Source organism: Lepisosteus oculatus, chromosome 22 (genome assembly GCF_040954835.1).
Source record: "Lepisosteus oculatus isolate fLepOcu1 chromosome 22, fLepOcu1.hap2, whole genome shotgun sequence".
Classification (NCBI taxonomy): domain Eukaryota; kingdom Metazoa; phylum Chordata; class Actinopteri; order Semionotiformes; family Lepisosteidae; genus Lepisosteus; species Lepisosteus oculatus.
Genome location: NC_090717.1, coordinates 6,075,627 through 6,095,863, shown reverse-complemented (window position 1 = coordinate 6,095,863; position 20,237 = coordinate 6,075,627). Strand labels below are relative to the sequence as shown.

Sequence of the window (20,237 nt, the reverse complement as noted above, 5' to 3'; positions counted from 1 at the left end):
GCTTTAAAGGGGAACTGCAGTCCCAGCTTCTCAGACCGGTTATTAAATGGGGGAAACAAAATAAATTCAACAACGCTATAGAAATTTTCCATTTTCCACAAATTCCATTTATCTGCGACAGCGTCCAGAAATCGGGAGCAGTATTTCTATTGGATTAAACGAGATGTATTTACAAGCCTGCTTGTGTACAATGTAACAGGGCCACACCACATCACCGCATGTTGTGTCGCCTCGTTTCTAAATTGCAGAAGATGGCGTTGCACATACCTGGAAAATTCATCTATTTTGTGATGTGAATTGAAGGTTTTACAAATTATTGTGCACATTTTACTACGTTCATTGTGGTTTGAAATGCACTCATCAGTGCTGGTTCTTCCTAACCCCGAGAACCCTACAACTGCCAAGTAACACAACTAAAATTCTGCATTTGATTCAAACTCCCACCTCCTTACGTGATCGTGTGATATGATATGATCTCATATGGTACCACAGTTGGACAAGGTTCTTCGCTGCCTCGTGGGTCTCTTAACAGTATTTATTTGTTCGTATAATTTTTAGAAAGTCAACATCTCTCGTGGGAAAAGCGCTGTTTTACTAGAACAGCAGAAACGGACACTGTGCCGTTTGCAGCAGTCTGCTAGCGGGGGAAACGCGCTGGCGTCAAGGGGGGGCGCTGTGCCCGGCGGGCGCTGCTCTCCCCCGACCGTCCCGGAGGATGCGCCGGAAGGTGAGGTTGACGCGGGGCAGGGGGACCCTCTTCCGCACGGGCAGGCTGTGGTACCAGCGGGCGTTGGTCGGGGGGTTCATGAGCAGCAGGCTCCCGTGCTGCAGCTCCAGCCTCACGGGGGCGATGCGGAGGGCGGGGGCCCGCCGGCCCCGCGCGTCCTGGTGCTTGAACACGAAGTCGCGCGCGGCCCCGAAGGACACCGAGGCGATGGGACAGGCAGGGTCGAGCTCCCGCTCGTCGTCTCGGTGCTCCCCCATGTGGTCGCCTCCGTCTCTGTACCTGTCGAGGGCCGAAGACAGAGCAGGCTGTTGGGCGGGACCGCTGCCCTTTCCGAGAAGCCCCAGCCTGACCTGCGCCCCCATGTGGGGGATCACTGTACAGTTTCGTCCTAGAGCTTAAGACGCCTGAGGACTTCAAGCGTCTTAAGCTCTAGGACGGCACATCGCCTAATCAAAACTGTGTCACATCCTTCAGAGAACTAACAGCAAACAGTTCAATTCAAACCAAAATGTTTTTTACGGCATACCCCACTCAGTTTGGGATTGCTGGCTGAATGTTTAAAAACAATTGTTTACACTGTAACATTTAGCAGTACTGCAGAGGGAGAATGCGGGCCTGGTTGCTCATCTTTTGATGCCCTGTAAGTGGCTACAGGGGAGTTAATTATGACGAGGCGTGGTGCATCTCTGCCTGACATCACTGCGGACCCAACAAGTCACCAGAGAAAGACCAAAAGACCTGGGCAAACGTCAGCCCACCCTACCCTAGCTCAAGCTGGGCTCGCTCTCAGGAGCCCCAACGGCACCTACAAGCCCATCCAGGATGATGCTTTCCTGGGAAGTGTGGAAGTCTGTAGAGGTTAACGACTTGAAAATGGGGAGGAATTGACTGACGTTCCTGAACTTAAACAAATAAACAAAATTCACATTCTTTGTTTTTGAATCCAGTAATGATTGATAACATTTTCTGAGCCTAACCTTCGATGAGGCAACCCCTTTGCATCAGCTGCGGCTATAATACCGTGTGAAAATGACACATCAGTGTTTCCCAGCTACTCTGGAGATCTTTCCCTGCTACGAAGTTACCTGTTCACGAGGACAAAGTTGAAGGTGTGCCCAGTCGCCTTCGTAACGCAGTCCCGGATATACTCCAGCACAGGGGTCCAAGGCCTGGCCAGGTGATGAACCCCAGAGAAGGAATACATCAGCCCAGGGTCTCCGTAAGTCGCTTGCTTCCTCGGAATATTATAGAACTTCCCGAAAACCTGCACCTTGGCTTTCTCTCCTGCAAGACACAGGGGATTTGCTGATGGGATATGTGCACACACACATCGCTTCGACAAAACCCAACAGGTAGAGCAGTGCTGGTAAGTGTAACATCTTCAGGCAATTCCTCGGACAAAAGCCATCATTACTGAAAAGTGTCTGAACTTCCTTAGATGGTGATACATGCAGAGCGTATGACCTTTTTGAATATCGGGGCATGAGGAAAGCTGGATGGCAGTACAGATGATTTCAGATGAAGACACACTGGCAGCATGTTCATCTTCAAAATCTGGGCTACAACCTACCTTGGAAGGAGAATGAAGGTAAGATGTTTCTCGTTAGTTTTTTGTATTTCGGACTGCAAATAGAGGGGCATTTTTCCATCTATCCACTTTATGACCACTTCATCCAAACTAGGCCACTGGGGAGCTTACCGTGTGCAAGCAAACGGCACCCTGGACAGGAAGCCAGTCCATCACAGGGCACAGACACTCACCTCAGGGCTAGTTGTCTCTGAAGCCACTTCACCTGTCATCATGTCTTTGGAGCGTGGGAGGAAACCCATGCAGATATAGGGAGCAAATACAAACCAGCTGCATTTGTACTTCATAAAATCATCCACATAACCAGGAACACTAAGAGGAAACATGTCAGTCGTGTTTCCTCTTTCCTGTCTGGACCACTATTGAAATGCACCTGGAATGATGCAGAACCAGTGGAGGCTGGGGTGCAGTTGAACCCTTTGAGCACTATTAGTCAGTGCAGGGCACTGTAAGAACACGAGTCGGACTGTACCTGAGAAGTATTCGATCTCTTCCTCCAGCTTTTTAAAGAGCCTGTCCGCCTCTGCTTTCGAGAAGAGCACAGTATAGTCCAGATCCAGCGCCTCTGCCTCAATTTTCTGCCAGGGAAGAGGAGCAGAAAACTCCCCGTCGTATTCCTCCTCATCCCCGGACACCGCGCACCGCGTCCTCTTTCTCTCGTCGGTCGTCTCCAGCTCGTTATGTGTCGCCACTGCTACTGCTGTTGCTGTTGCTGGCCGTTTCTTCGTCCTGGTCACAAACCTGTCCATACGAACTGCTGCCAAACAGAGTTAAAACACTGATCTCAACACAAAAATAAGAAGCCCGCTGCAGTCCTATAGTCCAGACGTCCAATCGCAGCTGACGACAGCCGAGAACTACAGTACAGCCAAATGTTTATTTTTTTATTTTGGAATTTCAATTCCCAATGTAACAAAGCATTCGGATAAGTTCAAGTAAGTGCGTCAGCAAGCGTAAGCTGGAAAGAAACAGGTAAAGGTTTATTTCATGCTTAAAGGAAAAGAAAAGAGACACGTTTCGCCTGTGGAGCCTTCTTCAGGTGCGAAGTATTCGGATGACAGTGTTGCATTGCTGGAGTACAGGATTAGCTGAAAGGAAATGCTGGTTTCCCTTAAAATTCAACGCGCAGCCATACCTTTGAATCATAAACTTATATTGGTATATTTTATATTTAAGTAATTGCAATGTGCACTTCAACCTGGGAAAGCCATTACATAATATTGTGCGTTTTAAGAAATAGGTGCGTTCTGCACACCCTACCTGCAGACAACAAACAGATGCACAAACACAAACACACACACCAGTGCGCTGCTCTGCCCGCCCCGCTCACTTCCTCTTCGGCTTGTGAGCGAACTCTCGCGTGGGGCTTCAAAGCTGGCGGGAAAAGCGCTATTCCGCAGCCTGTGCGCTAGTGGAGAGGCGCTCTGTTCTGGCTCCCCGAACTTCAATATTTTTATCACGTATATAAAGTGTTGTAAACGCGCGGAAATAAAATGATTGGGCAGAAAACGATTAATTCTTATTTTAACCCCGTGAACAAGAAAAGGGCTTTAGAAGAGAACAATGAGGCAGGAGAAGACGCCAAGGAGAAAAAAGCGGTAAGTATAATTCTTAAAACGGCAACGCGCTTTCATTGTGCTTGGAAATGAGATTGTATTGCTTTATACACATTCCAGTTTTAGAATATGTTAAGACTGTTTTAATGGCAAACGTTAAAGTGAGTTAAGGTCACGTTTGCGTTATGGTCCTATAACTAAATGGTATACCTACGTTTGTAAATCTAAACCTCTAAACAAAGTTTTCAAGTTTTAATTTTATTTTGAAAGCCGCTATAGAAAAAGAAATCGTATTTTAGTCATTCATCTTTCTTTTCATCCAGAATTGGGAATAATCTAGACACCTGCTTGTTGTAACTGAAACCTGGCGTTATAATACCTCAGTTCTTTGGTACCATGAACGGAACGTCCATTGCATTTGCTTCTAGATAGATAATTGATAGTTTTTCTGCTTCTGTTGATTCAATCTTTTCGACCACGTTGTTTTTCCCCCGCCTCCTAGCTTGTGGCATGGAGTTGGTTCTAGGGGGCGTGGTTTAGACCAAGACAGCCAATAGCTGGGAAGTGGGCGGGACTTCAAAGCTTCTTTTTTTGCCGCGAAATTACTGCATGGGCGCCATGGGCTCCGGAAGTAAACATGTTGTACATCAATAATATTTAGCATTCATAATAGAAGCTCGGTTGCAATTTTTTTAAAGTACTTCACTTTAAAACTACCTTCTCGGAGTTATTTATTCGAACGTCATATACTAAGTATTTAATAATTCTAAAAAATGTTGTTTTCGCATGGATTCAGGTGTGTGTCAGTGTTTAAAATCAGAAGCAGGGCTAGTTCAGAGTTTATGAAACTCACACGCGGCATTATTACAAAATATACCAAGATCACTCCGGTGAAAAGGCAGAAAACGGCCAGCGATGGGGCTCCGACTTCCCCGCCTCTGAGTCCAGAGCAGCTCGGCCGAATCGAGAGAAACAAGCGGGCCGCTCTGGAGAGACTGGCTGCCCGCAACGTGCCGGAAGGATTCGGAGAGAGCTGGAAGAAGGAGCTGTGCGCCGAGTTTGGCAAGCCGTACTTCATAAGGGTGAGAGCAGTAAAACCGCTCTGTTCAAAAACGGCTTTAAGTGATGTTGTTTTTTTAGTTTAGTGGGTCGCTCTCCGACAGCATCTGCTTAACCACTTTGATAATTACTATGATAAAGGTCAAAGAAGCTGTGACTCTTCAAACAGCGGCTAGAACAGTGGGTAAATTCTCAAGTTGTGTATGAGTTGCATATTTGAAACATCTGCAGATTCTTTCCAGTGAGCCACCTGCCCTAACTTATTCAGGATACATTATTTAAACAAAAGAACAACTGAGGCTGATTAAGCCCCAGCAAAGAGGAAGTCACAACCTTCAGACCCTTTTTAATTAATCTGGAACTGTTTTTGCACGGTAATGCAGTTTTTGTTTCTTAATGCTGTCTAAGATGTTTGTCTAAATGCATTAGTTTAATGGATATCTTATGCTTTGCTCTGAAAACAGATGCACAAGTGCTGGCTGTGGTGTGGGCGAATGTGATGATTGTGCATTTTTCTTGTCTTCAGCTGATGTCGTTTGTAGCCCAGGAAAGAGGACGCCACACTGTCTACCCACCCTCTCATCAGGTGTTCACCTGGACTCAGATGTGTGCCATTCGGGATGTGAGTGTTCTCCTTCTGTGCAACACCACAGTTCCAGATTTTTGTTACGAGCATACATTTATATGTATATATTCAATATAGTTTAGGACAAGTGTCTCCTATCCTGGTCTTGGAGAGCTCCAATCCAGTTCGAATTTTAGATCACCTGTTCCTAAAGATTGGTAACGCATATAAAGAATCAGTCAGTCAAGTCATCAAAGTGTTCAATCAAGAAAACTGTAGACATTTAGGGCAGAAGAGTACTTAAATCTTATTCCTAAAGATTTCTGAACTCTATAAATTAACATCACTTCTTTAGTTGAGTACAATGAAATTGCATCAGGTCTTTTGACATAGGTATGTAAATAATGACCTAGGAAACCTGCTGGACTGTGGTTCTCTAGGGCCAGGGATAGAATTCCTGTTTTAGGAGAATTTAAAAGATTACCAGTATTTGTTGCTACTTGAATCCCTTGTACCTCCTCCAATGTGTCTCTCTTTAAGCTTTCCTGAATTTGATTTGAGCCTATCGATGACAATGTTTTTGTCGTGACCTACAGGTGAAGGTAGTGATCTTGGGGCAGGACCCATACCATGGCCCCGGGCAGGCTCATGGGCTGTGCTTCAGTGTGCAGAGGCCCGTTCCACCCCCACCCAGGTATTGACTTTCAGACTTCTACTGCTGGAACCCGTGGGGTTGACCAGTGTGTAGTCAGAAGCTGGGGAGCCCTGTATTGTCTTCATCCTTCTAGATGAACTCATCTACAGCATGTAATGTCTAGAATCCTGACCAGGCCATGTGCAAGTAATCAGATTACTCCCGTCCTGGAGCTGTTGCATTAGCTTCCTATCAAATTTTACATCAACTTTAAAATCCTCACGGTCACCTATAAGGTGTGTGGCCTGGCGCCTCAGTACTTGTCTGACTTGCTGTCGTCCTGCTCCCCACCTACAGCCTTTGTTCTGGCCTCCTGTCTGTCCCCCAAGCCTGTCTGCACTCCGTCTTCTCCCACTAAGCCACACAGCTCTGGAATTCCGTCCCTAAGGATGTTGAGTGTCACCTTCCCCGGCCCTTTGAAATCAAGAGTCGAAAATCAAGCCCTTAAGAGGGGCTTTTATTTAACGGATCTATGTCTGTCTCCCCCTGTGCTTTCTGACTGTATTCCAAACCCCTATTATAATTTTGTAATCCTGACGTCTCCTCTCAGACTATATTTTTTTCTTACTGTAAAGTGCTTTGAGAAGCCACTTGTAAAGGTGCTATATAAAATTAAGTTTATTGTGTAATGATAATATTATGAAAAGTGGTAGTTGTAGGTTTACCAAGGTATTAACCTTTTTAGCTTAATTGTTTAGAGCTTTTTAACTGTACATTTTCTAGATGGGAAATGCACTGCATAAGAATTTCCTAACATAATAATAAAGTATTACTACAGACATAAAAGTAATTTAAGTTAATACACTTATGAATGGAGAATATATTTTTGGATTGTCAGAAGTGGTACTCTTGTGGACTCACGGGGACTGATAGAGGTATATGTTTGAGTGCATAGTAATTGATTTCATTTTCCTTTGCTTGTATTTTGGTTTTCTGCAAGTTAAGTTAAGTCTGTCGTGTTGTCCGCTTTGTGACTTTGTCTTTTGCTCCCAGCTTGGAGAACATGTATAAGGAGCTGTCTACAGATATAGAAGGTTTCCAGCACCCAGGACATGGTGATCTGACAGGATGGGCCAAACAAGGTATTTGGATTCAACCCAGCAGGAAGGAATACAGTTTTGACAGTAGCATGTATTTTTGAAATATTATAAACTTCTTAAAAAGAAGAAATGTCCAGTTTGGAATGCTGAGAGGATTTCACACAAGCAATAGCCTGTTTTACACAAGTAGTAGAACTGAAGCCCAGCTGTTCTTGTGTACATGATTGGGGGGTTTCCCCATGAGCTCCGAGACACTGGGTCCTGCTCACTGCGGTTCTTGGCTTCAGGTGTTCTGCTGCTCAACGCAGTGCTGACTGTGAGAGCCCACCAGGCCAACTCGCACAAGGACCAGGGCTGGGAGCAGTTCACGGACGCCGTGGTGCTATGGCTCAACAGGAACCTGGAGGGCCTGGTCTTCATGCTCTGGGGGGCCTATGCCCAGAAGAAGGGCATCGTCATCGACAGGGTAATGTCAGCTCGGCCTGGGGGAGGGGGGCTTCCAAAGAAGTGAGCAAAGCCAAGGCCATGTCATCTCATTGTAGTGTTATCAGTAATATAGGCAGATAAAGAGGAAGTTTATAAACTTTTTGAAATTGCTAACGACGCCCAGCTTGGAGGGCTCCCCTACAGTCCTGGGGCCCTGCTGCACTTTTGAGGTGTCTGATGTTTGGGGTCTAACGCGGGCATGCGCTGCGCTGTGCTGTGCCTTGCAGAAACGCCACCATGTTCTCCAGGCTGTCCACCCCTCTCCGCTGTCGGTGCACCGCGGCTTCTTCGGGTGCAGGCACTTCTCCAAGACCAACGAGCTGCTCATGAAGGCCGGGAAGAGCCCCATCGACTGGGAAGCGCTGTGAGGCCCAGCCTCGGCCCGAGACACATCTGCCACCGGTGGGCCTGCGCCTGTGCCGCGCTCGAGCAGAACGGAACGGCGGAGCCCGTTTCCGAACAGCCTGCCATGTGGTTCGGCTCTGTCCGCTTGTGCTTGGCGGACGAGCCCTCGCTAAACACGGCAGCTCAGCTGTCCTTTCTCTCAACCGGGAGGATCTGGTGTGTTTGTAGTGTGCACAGAGCTGCAGTAGCGAGAGAAACTGGGCTTTGAATTTATGAGGTTTGACTTATTTTATCATCGTCTCTTCAAGCACGTAAGGTGCTAGAAGAGGAGAGGTTTACCGGTCCATTATTTTTAAATGATGTTTTCAATGTCACAGTTCCATGTAAGTTAGATTGGTTATTATATGCGGTTTGCTTTATATAAAACATGTTTTCACTAGCTCTTTAAGCTACAGGATATTTTTGGATTAAACACTGTAATAGGCCAACATTGTAACAAATGAAAGTAGAATTATTTTTTTTGTTGAATAAGCTATTTCGATGCAAGTACTTGTTTTCTTCTGTGTCCAGTGCATTGGTTTTTTTTTTTCCCCATCAGGCACCTTGGGGAAAAAAAAAGCAATTTAAGCCATCTCGGTTTTGATTTGTAAATGTATGTATTATGCCTAATCACTTGCATTGTAAATATTTGCTTTTAGGTTTTTGTATGTATAAAGTTTATAATGTACATTTTAAACAAAATAAATTCTTGTTTCATATATAATTTTAATGACCTTTTTTTAATTGTTCCTTCACATTTCAAACACCACTCTTTGCATTTTCTTTATGCAAGTATGTGCAAAAATGAGGAAGTCACCTTTGTGTCTGCAGAAGTTTTGATCTGCCTGGGATAAGAAGGAATAAAGACTTTTAGACAACTTTTTTTTTCCTACACCATGACATTGCAGGTGTGTGTTTGCAACGGGTTTTGAGAGTCTCCGTCATCAGTTATTGCAGGATAAAAGACTAGAGATGTTGGTAAGAAAAAGCTAATTTTGGGACAGCTGAGGAATACACTGATAACAAGAACACTTCCTAATGGCTCCTCGAGGCCTGTAATCGTTTTGTAATTGCTATGGCAACCATCATGTCACTCTCTCGGCGACCGGAAATGAAGTGTCACAAGAGGCTGGGTCGTCTCGTTTGCAAACGAGAGCCGGGGGGCTGAGGGGGCGGGACCTGTTCAAAACAACCTGTTAGGAAAAGCGACGCGAGTTGTAGTCCCGCAAGTTTGTGGTGTAAACCTTCAGCTGGGTTTCTTTTTCAAGAGGAAGTAAAGCAATGCGCCCGGACCATGAACCTCCTGTGAAAAGATTAAATTAAATGATGACTTGTATTGGAGATGGTAAGAGTCACTTTTGCGGAGGTGTTTTTTTTTGTGATGAACGTACTCAATACGACAATGTGCAACGGTATAACATTATCGTTTTGTTTAAAAAATGTTTATATATTACCATTTAATTTTTGGAACCTAGACTTTTTATAGGCGAAATCGTACATATTTACAGTATGCACACATGCCGAATCAAACGCACTACAGTACATTATGTCGATGGTTAGTAAAGGTGGTTTCCGTCCGTTATATTGGTGATTATGAACTGTAATATTAGGAGAGGAAGCTTGTAAGGAAGTGTTCAAGTTGCGTGTTTCTTCAAGTTTAAAAGGACGCTTTTAACTGCAGCTTCAGCCTGTGGTTAGCACTATAGACAGTTGTAGCTTTAAGAGACATGCAGTCGAGAATGATGGGGTCGTTCTCTACTTAGAATTAAGAGTAATTGTATTTTTAAAATGTTTATTTTTAAAAACTTCAACGCTGCAATGACGCGATTTCTTACAGCATTTTTCTATTTTAAATGCATAATATTTTAAGCTGTAGAAAATGTGAAGAACATTTGTTGGAAATGATCTAAAAGAAAGGTTTTAAATACAGTATAAAGGGGCATACTGTATGTGACTGAACTCATTATTTTATTGTTTTCACCTTACTTACAGTTAACCATTCATGAAACACATGGGAAATGTTATTTTTTCATATTGCCCCTCGATGGCTATTCATTTGAATATTTCTTTCAACAGTAGTAATTGCGTGGGGTCACATCCAACTATTACATGTTGCATTTACTGAATTAATTAGTGCTTTGGCATTTGTAATTCTTGTGCTGGTAGTTTAATGTCTTAGTGAGAGTGATTTAGGAATGAGTGTATTTTTGAATACCCAGATAGTTTATTTTGGTCCTAATCTTATGTTGAGAGCAGGATCAAAGTCCAGTAGATAAAATCTGACTTTCAGAGTATTGCAAGGATGTGTGGAGTTAGTTTTACAGACACGGAGAAATACATTGAGAGTCATAAAGTTAGCAGCTGAAATCCTGTCCTGAGCAGGACTTAAGGAATAAATCATGTACTCCCCTTTCTATGCTGCCTGTTATTTCTGGGTGCAGTCAAGGCTTGTGCTGAACAGTATCTCCAGATTGCTTTCAGAGAAAACAACCCTTCAAAATACTTTGAAAATATATATATTACTTTGAAAATATATAATATAAACTTAAAAATATAAGATATAAAAAAAATATTTCTAACCTTCATTTTTACCAGTAGTTCCCAAATACATTTTTAAGTGTTTTATTTTACAGTAAAAGCACAAAAATCCTACATTTAAAGATCTGCCGAAAAAGCAATTTCAAACACTAGAGATTAAAGACACCAAGGCAGGTTTGCTTTGTTGAAATAGCAGTATGTTTTTTTTCATTTGTTCCTTTTAATACCCCCAGAGACTTTCATATGCAAAGCCCTTCAGTTAAATCAGAAAATTCCCTGAGAGTCAAAAAGCAAGCAGCCAAAAAGCCCTTGAGTTTACAGTGGGAGGTTTACACTGCAGTAAGTCTGAACGTTTGTACGGTATAACCACCTGGAAAAGGGTTTGTCACCAGGTCAGTTGAAAGTGTGACTTCTCATGCTGGAATTATGCTGGAAGTTTTTAGCACTTGCTTTTTATTCCCATAGGAACAAGCAACACCAAAAGATCAACAACATTGCATTGAACAGAGGGTTTTTAAGGTGCTTTTTTTTAAACCCAGTGACCTTCTTGTCTGCTCGGTTTTCCTGAGCTCGCCTGCTTTGTTTGTTTGCCCTCCCTGTGTCTTTTCCCCTGTGGCTCTCCCTGTACAGCCAGCCCTTTGCCCGCATTGGCACCGCGGGGGGCTTGGGTGAGCTAACTGGGACTGTTACATGCTGTTCCACCCTGTCAGCTGTCCCAGACATTCTGTTCAGGGAAAGCAGTAACTCAACACCCTGCCGCCCCCTTTCCCTCTTGTAAATGCCAGAGTCTCAGAAACAACCCGCTTCAGGCGGCTTCGGTTTTCGAAAGGCTAAAACGCGTTTGAAATTCTGTTTGTTTTATTTTTAGTGCGTTGACCCTCCTTCTTCACACGTGTGACTGTGTGTGTTTTGTATACTGCCTGGGTTCTCATTCCTACTGCCATTTGGGTTTAGGCCCGCGGAAGAGACTTATTTTCTTTCCTGTGCCTGGCGATTAGAGGTAAACATCTCTTCTGCGTCTCCAGAGAGTAGCACACTACAGATAGCATTCTGGGATTGACTGTCTCTTTTACTTGAGCCTAATTATTTGTTAATGTGTATCAATAAAAACTGATTTGTTGTTATTTTTGTGAAAGGCATACAGCATACTTTTAGAATTAATGTAGAAAAATACCATGAAAAATATTGTGTTTAAACTGGGATCTTAAAACACAGGTATAAACTATGAGGGCAAAAATAGGCTCTGGCTAAACAATATGTACGGCCTGGGGATTTGTTTCAAGTGTCTTCAAGCTTGTGTTCTTTTTTAAATTTTTTTAAAAGTCTCAAAGGTCTTGATCTGTGTCTGTAACTCAAAATATTTACTCTCCGATCAGTTAAGCACTGAACTAATCATTTAGAAAAAAACAGATACGGTGAAAAGTCGTATCACCACATAAAGGAAATGACTCACCTCGTGGCTATTTTCTGCTTTCTTAATGCTCATTACACTTGAATGTTATTTTTAAACAACTCAATATGTTTATAGTAGTGCCATGCTAAGTAGCATTTTTTTGGCTACCATACAGTACATACTGCTCCAGATGATATCTCATATACTGCTTTCCTTATCAATCTATTTTTAAGGAAATCCTGTATCACTACTGCAGACCCCCACTTTTGAAGTTCAGTTCAAAAGATCCAAAATGGAAAAATGCCTTTTGTTTGACAATCATTGGTTTATTTTCTTTGTAAATAAGATTTTGTCTGGACAAGGTTAAGACAAACATTAATTCAAAATATGTTTATGTCCTATCTCATAGGGAAAACGTTCTTGAATGATTCTCCTACTCCTCTGTGGACTCTTCATATTATGGTTGGTTTGCAACACCTTGAAGGCCAGGACGAAGCCTGAGACTGAAGTGAAAGGGCAGGCAGAGGCTCAAGCCTGTGAACCCAGACAAGAGATGGAGACTCAGCCCTTAACACAGTCCCAACCCAGTGGTGCTTCAGGTCAAGCTCAGACCACAGCTCATTCTCCGGCCAGTAGCTGTCAGACATCGCCACAAATGCCTTCTACCTCAAAAGAAGTCGTGGAGACATCAGTTGCCAGCATTTCTGTCTCTTCAGCTCTGGGACAATCACGCACGTCAGAGGCTTCTGATTCGCACCAGGCCTTATCTCTACCTCTTACTGAGGACTTTGTGTCCCCCGGGCGGTCTAAGGATCTTCTCACTGGCCCTGCTGTGCTAGCGCCAGAACACAGGGCAGGCCACAAAGGCAGGGATCGTCTCAAGTTCATCCTTGGCTCCTCTGAAGACAACTCCTCAGACGATGAGATGATGGTCTGCGACCGGAAAGAGGGACAGACACTGGGTACAGCGTCCCTCAGCTCTCCCATGATGTCAGGATCCCCCTTGTCATTCCGATCTTCATCACTGCCATCAGTCTCCTCATCATCAAGGATGCGGTAGGCTCATATTGATTGGCCAAAGAGTTGAGGGGCCACTCCAGCCTCTGCTGTTTTTACATGTATGACAAAGAACATCAGATCAGGTAGTGGAGAACAAATGTTTCAAGCTCAATAGCTTTCCTTGTTTGTTTGTCAGGGAATACTGAAAAAACTTTTAATACCTTCTTCAAAGTCCTTGCATCACCTTTGTCATTTTAATTGTGTTTTTGTTTCGGTGACACTGTAGCAGTAAGCTTCACAGACCAGTCCAGGGTCCTTATAGATCTGCTGTCAGTTCCAGCCTAACTCTTAATTGAGTGAATACTCTGATTAATTAGACATTTGGAAATGTTTTCTGCTTGCAGTTGAGGTTTATCTATCGATTTATATATGGTAAATCATAATGTCTTACTGTTCTAGAAATGAAAACTAAGTAAGGCCTAAGTAATTGGTTATATTTGGAGTTGATTTGAATTCTGAGGATCTCATTAAGAAAAAAAAAACACCACCAGACACTGGGGTCAGGTGAACCTAGTATAGGGAGACTTAAAGAACCTAAAATTCAATCTAACATGTTTAATTTAATAAATTACAATGCCAATATTAGTTCAACAATGTGAACAGTTCTACAGTTAATCTGGTATTGACGTTTATGTGTTGATATTTTACAAAATAGCTTTGCCATTGCCGTTTTATGTTTTTTTTCATGATCATAGGTATTCCTTTCCTTATATTTCTAGTGATCTGTAAGAAGTTGTTGAATATAAAAATGCACAAACAGATAACATTAAATAAATATGAAATAAACCAGATTGAAATATCTGAGTTACCTGTATATTGTGCCTTTCCCACTTGGAAATTAAGGCTGTCCATTAAGAAAATGTCTTTGAAATGCTCCATCCTGCTTTCAGAGCAGAATGTGCCTTTAAGATAACGAGGAGCAGGTTGAAGGGCATGAAGTGTGAATGGGAAGTTATATGTAGTGGGGAGCAGAGGGTGGGGCAGCTGGGAGCTTTTGCAGGTGTCAGGTGGAGTGATTCCCTGCCTGCCTGTGTAACACCTGTTTTGCTGGATGTTGGTTTGGGCCTGTTCTGACTCTAAAGGTTTGTTGATTAAAAAAATATTAAGTGGGTTTTGTGGTTTTTAGGTTGTTATGTCTTAAGGAATGTTTTTGTATTAATAGGCTTCACTGTTTGTAGTGGCTTAGGTAAAAGTCTTCTTCTGTTGCATTCGATTACTCACATTTGGTTTTCAAGCAAGTGTAAATACAGTGTTACTGAAAGGTAAATGATTCCCATCTTTATATCTACATTCTGAATATTTTTCATCACAAGTTACCTTCAGGCAGAGGAAAATGTGTCAAATGGGTTCTTTGTAAACTGGAAATGTTTGGCTAAAAGGATAGCATTTTGAGATAATGTGACAAATTAAGCTTATGCCTAAAATAATGTTTGTCTTTGTTATTAACTATTTAGCTCATAACACTGCATTGAACTGAAATATGTAGAAAGTGGTCAGGCTTTTAGCCTGTCCTTGGACCTTGGGTTCAAAGTAGCCTCCAAAAGAAGAAACTGCTTGCCGATAATGGATATATGACGCACATTTAATTATCTGCAGTGGTAATCAGTGTTATACCTCGTGAATGGCGCTAGTAGGCGCTGTTGTTCCACTAACAAGCTGAATAGGAGTGAGTGAACAGTTTCTGCGATCTTTCAGCGCTATTTTAGCAGGCCCGGTGACAGGAGTACTTGGCTTGGTGCTATAAAAGGAACAGCCGATTCTGAGCTGAGTCTGGAATTATAACAAACAAAAAGAGCACGTGGTTATTTAGTGATATCCTTCAGTAAACCTTTAATGTCACACATGTTCAAAAATGTATTGCAGTGCGTAGCTTTAACAGAGAAATTATCCATTATCCATGAAACAGAAAATATAATTGTTTTGCTAAAACAAGTTTTTGTTTAATTTCAGTTTTGTGTATGCTGCTGCAATGTGCGAGCAATTTTAGATAGATTTTATGCTTGAGAAGCATATTTTGAGATGTGCAATTGAGTATCTATTCAAATATGCATTACATTGAGGATTTTAAAGATATGGAGCAAATATTCCATTTTGGAAAAATTCACATTTATAGGATGCACATGAAATACGTGACCACACTGCGACTGAATCACATTGAAATATGGCTGTCACCTTCATCCGGCTGTTCACTTGCTCCATCTTGGAGTGATTACCCTAATGGAAATAGTAGTCATGCGCTGTAAGAGGCGAATGGTTTTTTTATGCTTCCAATGTTCCAGTGAACAAAACAGTGTGCTTAGATTAAGGTAGGCTGAGGTCTTTTTCAGGCCTGAGCTTCAAATGTATTAACTTAGGAAACATTGTCTTGTGTTTCTGTTGTTCCCTGTAAAGTTGTCAAAACAAATGTAACATGCTACAAACTTAAACAATTGCAAGGTAACACCTGCTCACACCTGAAGAAGGCTCCACGGCCGAAACGTTGTGTTCTCTTTCTTCTTCTTTTTTTCAGCATGGAATAAACCTATTACTTGTTCAATTGCAAGGTAATCCTGGCGATTTCCTTTTTCTTTCACAAAGTTCACGATTTGGTGCTTAATTTGAAATTTGTCATTTTCTGTAGCGTCAAAATAAATTTATTTTGCTACCAAGGTTTCGTAACCAGTCTGAGAAATGGTTTACTGCATTTCCCCTTTAATTGGTGTAAAGATCATAAGCAGCAGACATGCTAGTGCTTCTTAGTGATGTTGTGTAGCACTTTATTGCTGTTCCAGCAGAAACCTGACTTAAGTGTTATACAGTGAATAGGGACAGATAATGACTTACTAGGCTCCCTGGAACTTGCTCCCAGGATGGGCGAGGAAGTTCCAGGGAAAGGAGAGTGTATGGAATGTGGGAGGAGGTTAGGATTTTATGGTTAAATACAGAACCCAGGCAGTAACTTTGTATCATCTTACTGAACTGTACAGACACTGTTGTTATTGTCACCACCTGCACTGTCGGTACTAGTGGACCGTTATCAACACGTGAACATAACGCACAGGGCTGCTAATCGTTGCCATGTGGGTTAGTGATTGGGAAGGAAGTTGGAGTGGAGCTGGGGGGGAGGGGAGTGAGCTGAAGAGAGGAAGGGAGGGACAGAGGTCGCGGTGTTTTGGGCTGAAAAGCGCTCCGCTCCCACAGCGGTAGAACTCGTAACAATGGAGGGGGACGACAGACAAGCCCTGAACTGGTTTCAGTGTCTCAGGAGGTTAGTGTCCAGCAGCCTTAAGAAAGAGAGCAGCTGATTAAGAGCTCTTTCCCTCCTCTGTCGAGAGATCTGTGTGCAGCTTGAGGCTCTTCTCTGACTGCAGAGCCTTCTCATAAAACTTGTCTTGACAGTCAGAGGAGTGAAAGAAAGGAGGAAACGAGCCTAGTGTGAATGTGTTATTCGAACAGCGAGCTAGCGGTAAGTCCAGACATTATCCCTGTGGTCAGGAGGTGATATTGTGGATAAGAAAGAAGTTCTAGTTACACATTTTAAGAGCCTGGTTACAGGGGAGTCCTAGAGGTCTTGTGAATGCAAAGCCAGAGTTTTACACAGGCTGTTTCTCAGCTGCATCTGTCTTTTATCTGATCTGTAACAGGAGGCTATTTGTTTCCAGTAGTGTTTGCACAATAAAAGCATCTTAAAGACTAACAGCACTTTGTGACTAAAATAAACATCTTACAGGATAAATGTCTTTCCTACCGCAGCCATTTTTTTCCCCAAGTATTTTTTCATTGTTTTTGTTCCTTGTGAATGCTCACTTTGCAAGGACACAGAAGTTTTAAGAGAGCTAAAAAACATTTCTAGCATGTTCAGTTTAAATGTTCATGTAGATCTTTGGATTTTGCTTTATTTCAAGGCAAAAACATTTGCAGATAATGTTTGTTGTCTTGAATGTGACTATCGGGTTATCTAGCATGTGGTAAAAAAGGAAGCTTTTTTTAAGTTGCATGAAAGTGCTGCTTGTGCTGTGATAAGACTAAATGTTTATATCATTGATGCACAACAGCCCCTACCTTGTCATCTGCTGTATGAGTTAGGAGATACTGTATGAAATACCAGTTATAGTTCTCATAGTCTGTATAGAAATCTGTAAGCATGTTTGTAAGGATGGCAATAATATTTAGCACTTTTTTTTTTACTTGCCCAGGAAGTGTTACTGCTTAGCTTTGTTTCCAAGTTCCTGCCCAACAAAGTTTAATTTTACTCTAGTTGTTTATGACACAAACCCCGAATATTCTTGTAATTATATTTTTGTTTCCATATATATTCCCTTATGAATGTTCTTTCTGTTGTGACCATGTATATGCTTGAAAGTAAGACCTTTGAAGAATGTTAAAATACACAGTGTCTTCATGAAAAAGCTAATATTAACACTGAGATACCGACCCCTCATCTGTTGTACTTCAGAGATCGTCTGGTATCATGATGTGTTGTGAGTCAATTGTTGGGTTTTGGCAGTTAGACCTGGAAAAATGCTGTCCTTGGCTTCAGGACGATTCCAAAGGCAGATCAGCAATAAATCCCAGGGGCTAAATATTCAATAAAAAAAAATCTTTAATGAACTGAGATAAAGGCCATTAAATCCCTCTGCCTTATATTTTGTTGTAGCAGCTTTTGCCATCTTTGTTACTGAAGGGCATAAGCTATGGTATGTGGTCAGCAATGTTCATTTAAAAGAAAGACTATTGGATATTCAATGCAGAGCTAAATTTAAATTGTATATATTGCAAGGAAATATCTGCATACAATATGTAGCATTTGTGAATTCTGAGTTGAGAGATGCATCAGTCTGCATTGGTGGTAAAGAAACAAATAAATGTTAAATTTTGCAATACATTTAATCAATCCTTCAGTAATGTAATTAATTGCAAGAAAAAAGTATAGCTTAAGTACTTTTATAGTAAAACTATAAATGTATCAGAGATGTACTTTATTTCCTTGATGGTGTTTTGTTGAAGAAGGTTCTGTTTATGTCTTGTGGAGTCACGTGATCGGTTCTTTTGCCCTTTTTTGAGCGAGGAATTAAAAGTAACAGCACTTCACTTTCTGTTAACCCCTGATGTGCATTGGGTGTCAAGAATAGTTGACTTACTGACTCATTTTCTTCTGATTTCAACATTTAGAACAGTCTTACCTTCTACATTCAGAAAAACGTCGTTTATGAGAATAGTTTCCGAGACTTTTTGAACTGTGTTATTAAAGTTCCCTTTGATTACTTTTCAGTTTTATGTGTAAATCCTCTTTGGGTCTCTTGGGCAATCCTTTTGAATTTTGTGCAGGGATTGTGTGTGTGGGGGAGGTGCAAAAAAGAACTAAGCCTAATGAAATGGCCTTTTTCTGTACTGTTTTTATGCACCGGGTATATCTGTCTGTGAAGGAATTATGAGCTTGTTAAAAAGAAGCTTTTCCATATACTGTTGTGTGTTTATGTGCCTGTGCCTTGTTTTTCCCTTGGGTGGTCAGTCAATCCAGCGAAAGAGTTAACTACCTCCAGGGTTTGATTTTGATAAGTTTACCTCTGCAGTGCTGATACGGTCTGGTGAACTTTAAAAGCAGGTCAGACAGAGAAGTTAATGAAAGGGGAACATGGTGTCAGGTAACAGAAATAGGATTCTTAACTCTGCAACATTTGTCAGACTGTATACTGTCTGACTGACAATAAAAAATATTTAATACTGTTGATTGACACTTGTTTGATGGGGAAAAGTGGATCTACAAGGACCAGCCTTGTACTGCAGTTGTTAATGACTTTCAAATGTATTTTTTACAGCAGGGGATAGGCTCAATCAACTTCAAAAGCTCTGAGTGATATTTGAAAGCAATTTAATGCATCATTGTTTCTGATTTCAGCACTGATTCTATTAAGTGCCTTTCAAATTTATAATCACTTCCAGTTTTGTTGCATTTTTGTATTATTCTTAGTAATAAGTAACTTTGTGAAATTCCTATCTGGTGGGTATTTCATAAATTATGTGCGTCCTCAGCAGTTCTTGGCAATAGAAGGGAACAAACTGTTCTTTTACAGTGCGATATCAACGCACAATATCAAGTGTTTAGTCTATGCAGTGATCATTGATGTAAGAAAGCTTTTAGAGGAGAACAGGTCTTGTTCAGATGGTTCTGCTGTCTGTTATAGTGGACCATTCTGCTGTCTTCTAGGCCCAGCATGTCCGGCCTGCACTTGATGAAAAAGGGCAGAGACCACAAGAGACTGGACCTTCACCGGGATTTCACAGTGGCCTCCCCTGCTGAGTTCGTCACTCGCTTCGGTGGCAACCGTGTTATCGAGAAGGTCAGCCCTCTTTCTTCGCGTGTTCTCTCAGCGCACACCAGAATCGTAACGCAGGGCACACCTTGCCACGCTGTAGCTATCAACAGATTCTCCCGTCTGCTCCCTCTCAGTTCAAGGAGTCACTCCGCATGCCTTCCCCAGTGGCCTTAACGCTCAACGCTGGCTCACAGGGAGGATGATTACTGGAAGGGACAGGTGTTAAAATGACTGTTTCTGCCGTTCTTGCACATTTATCCTATTCTCCCCCGCATCTCGCTCGGCTTGCCCCCGCAGGTCCTGATTGCCAACAATGGCATTGCAGCTGTCAAGTGCATGCGCTCCATCCGGAGATGGTCGTACGAGATGTTCCGAAACGAGAGGGCGATCCGCTTTGTTGTCATGGTTACGCCTGAGGACCTCAAGGCCAACGCAGGTACGGTCGGCTTGCTCTGAAATTGGGGAAGCTCTCGGTGTGAGACGTCCCGATCGAGAGACAAAGAGGACCCACTGTGTGTGAAGTATGACGAGGTGATTTGAAGACACTCCTGACTTCAGAGCACTTGGAATATGACATCCTTGTACTGATCTGTTCATATGAATTTGTCACTAACTTTTATTACCAATGGGGAGTGCCTAAACTAGTTCTTATCAATTGCTATAAATGATAATACTGTGCTTAACTGTAGATTTTAACTGCATGATAATTCCTTTCCTCTCTTTCCCAGAGTATATCAAAATGGCAGACCATTATGTTCCAGTTCCTGGTGGACCCAACAATAACAACTATGCCAATGTAGAGCTGATTGTGGACATTGCCAAGAGAATCCCTGTGCAGGTGTCTGATTTGAC

The 20,237-nt window shown here is 42.3% G+C and overlaps 3 protein-coding genes across 13 annotated transcripts in view; 2 read left to right on the top strand and 1 right to left on the bottom strand.

Annotated features, from left to right (window-relative positions):
- Positions 1–523: 523 nt before the first annotated feature.
- On the bottom strand, positions 524–3,631 carry alkbh2 (alkB homolog 2, alpha-ketoglutarate dependent dioxygenase). Its single transcript, XM_006640337.3, has 4 exons — positions 3,617–3,631; positions 2,788–3,069; positions 1,813–2,011; positions 524–1,006 (listed from the first exon to the last, which is right to left on the bottom strand). Exons 2-4 carry the CDS (start codon positions 3,062–3,064, stop codon positions 661–663), a joined length of 822 nt encoding a protein of 273 aa, XP_006640400.2. The 5' UTR covers positions 3,065–3,069; positions 3,617–3,631; the 3' UTR covers positions 524–660.
- Positions 3,632–3,672: 41 nt separating this feature from the next.
- Positions 3,673–8,783, top strand: unga (uracil DNA glycosylase a). 2 transcript variants are annotated; one of them, XM_006640213.3, is made up of 7 exons: positions 3,673–3,913; positions 4,753–4,953; positions 5,457–5,552; positions 6,092–6,189; positions 7,183–7,271; positions 7,517–7,695; positions 7,943–8,782. In XM_006640213.3, exons 1-7 carry the CDS (start codon positions 3,809–3,811, stop codon positions 8,081–8,083), a joined length of 909 nt encoding a protein of 302 aa, XP_006640276.2. In that variant the 5' UTR covers positions 3,673–3,808; the 3' UTR covers positions 8,084–8,782. The 2 variants fall into 2 exon arrangements, with proteins under 2 accessions (XP_006640276.2, XP_069038207.1); XM_069182106.1 differs by lacking the exon at positions 3,673–3,913 and having other exon boundaries at positions 4,161–4,953; positions 7,943–8,783.
- A 482-nt stretch (positions 8,784–9,265) lies between these two features.
- Positions 9,266–20,237, top strand: part of acacb (acetyl-CoA carboxylase beta) — a 36,794-nt gene continuing 25,822 nt past the window's right edge. For 7 of the 10 annotated variants that reach the window (XM_006640212.3, XM_015366260.2, XM_015366259.2 and 4 more), the window contains exons 1-5: positions 9,266–9,444; positions 12,440–13,086; positions 19,277–19,409; positions 19,683–19,821; positions 20,114–20,223. In XM_006640212.3, the coding sequence (XP_006640275.3) occupies positions 12,455–13,086; positions 19,277–19,409; positions 19,683–19,821; positions 20,114–20,223 (1,014 nt within the window). In that variant the 5' untranslated portion in view covers positions 9,266–9,444; positions 12,440–12,454. Of the gene's footprint in view, positions 9,445–11,505; positions 11,638–12,439; positions 13,087–16,215; positions 16,337–16,410; positions 16,535–19,276; positions 19,410–19,682; positions 19,822–20,113; positions 20,224–20,237 lie in introns of those variants that run through there. The other 3 variants (XM_015366257.2, XM_015366263.2, XM_069182350.1) reach the window with 3 other exon arrangements.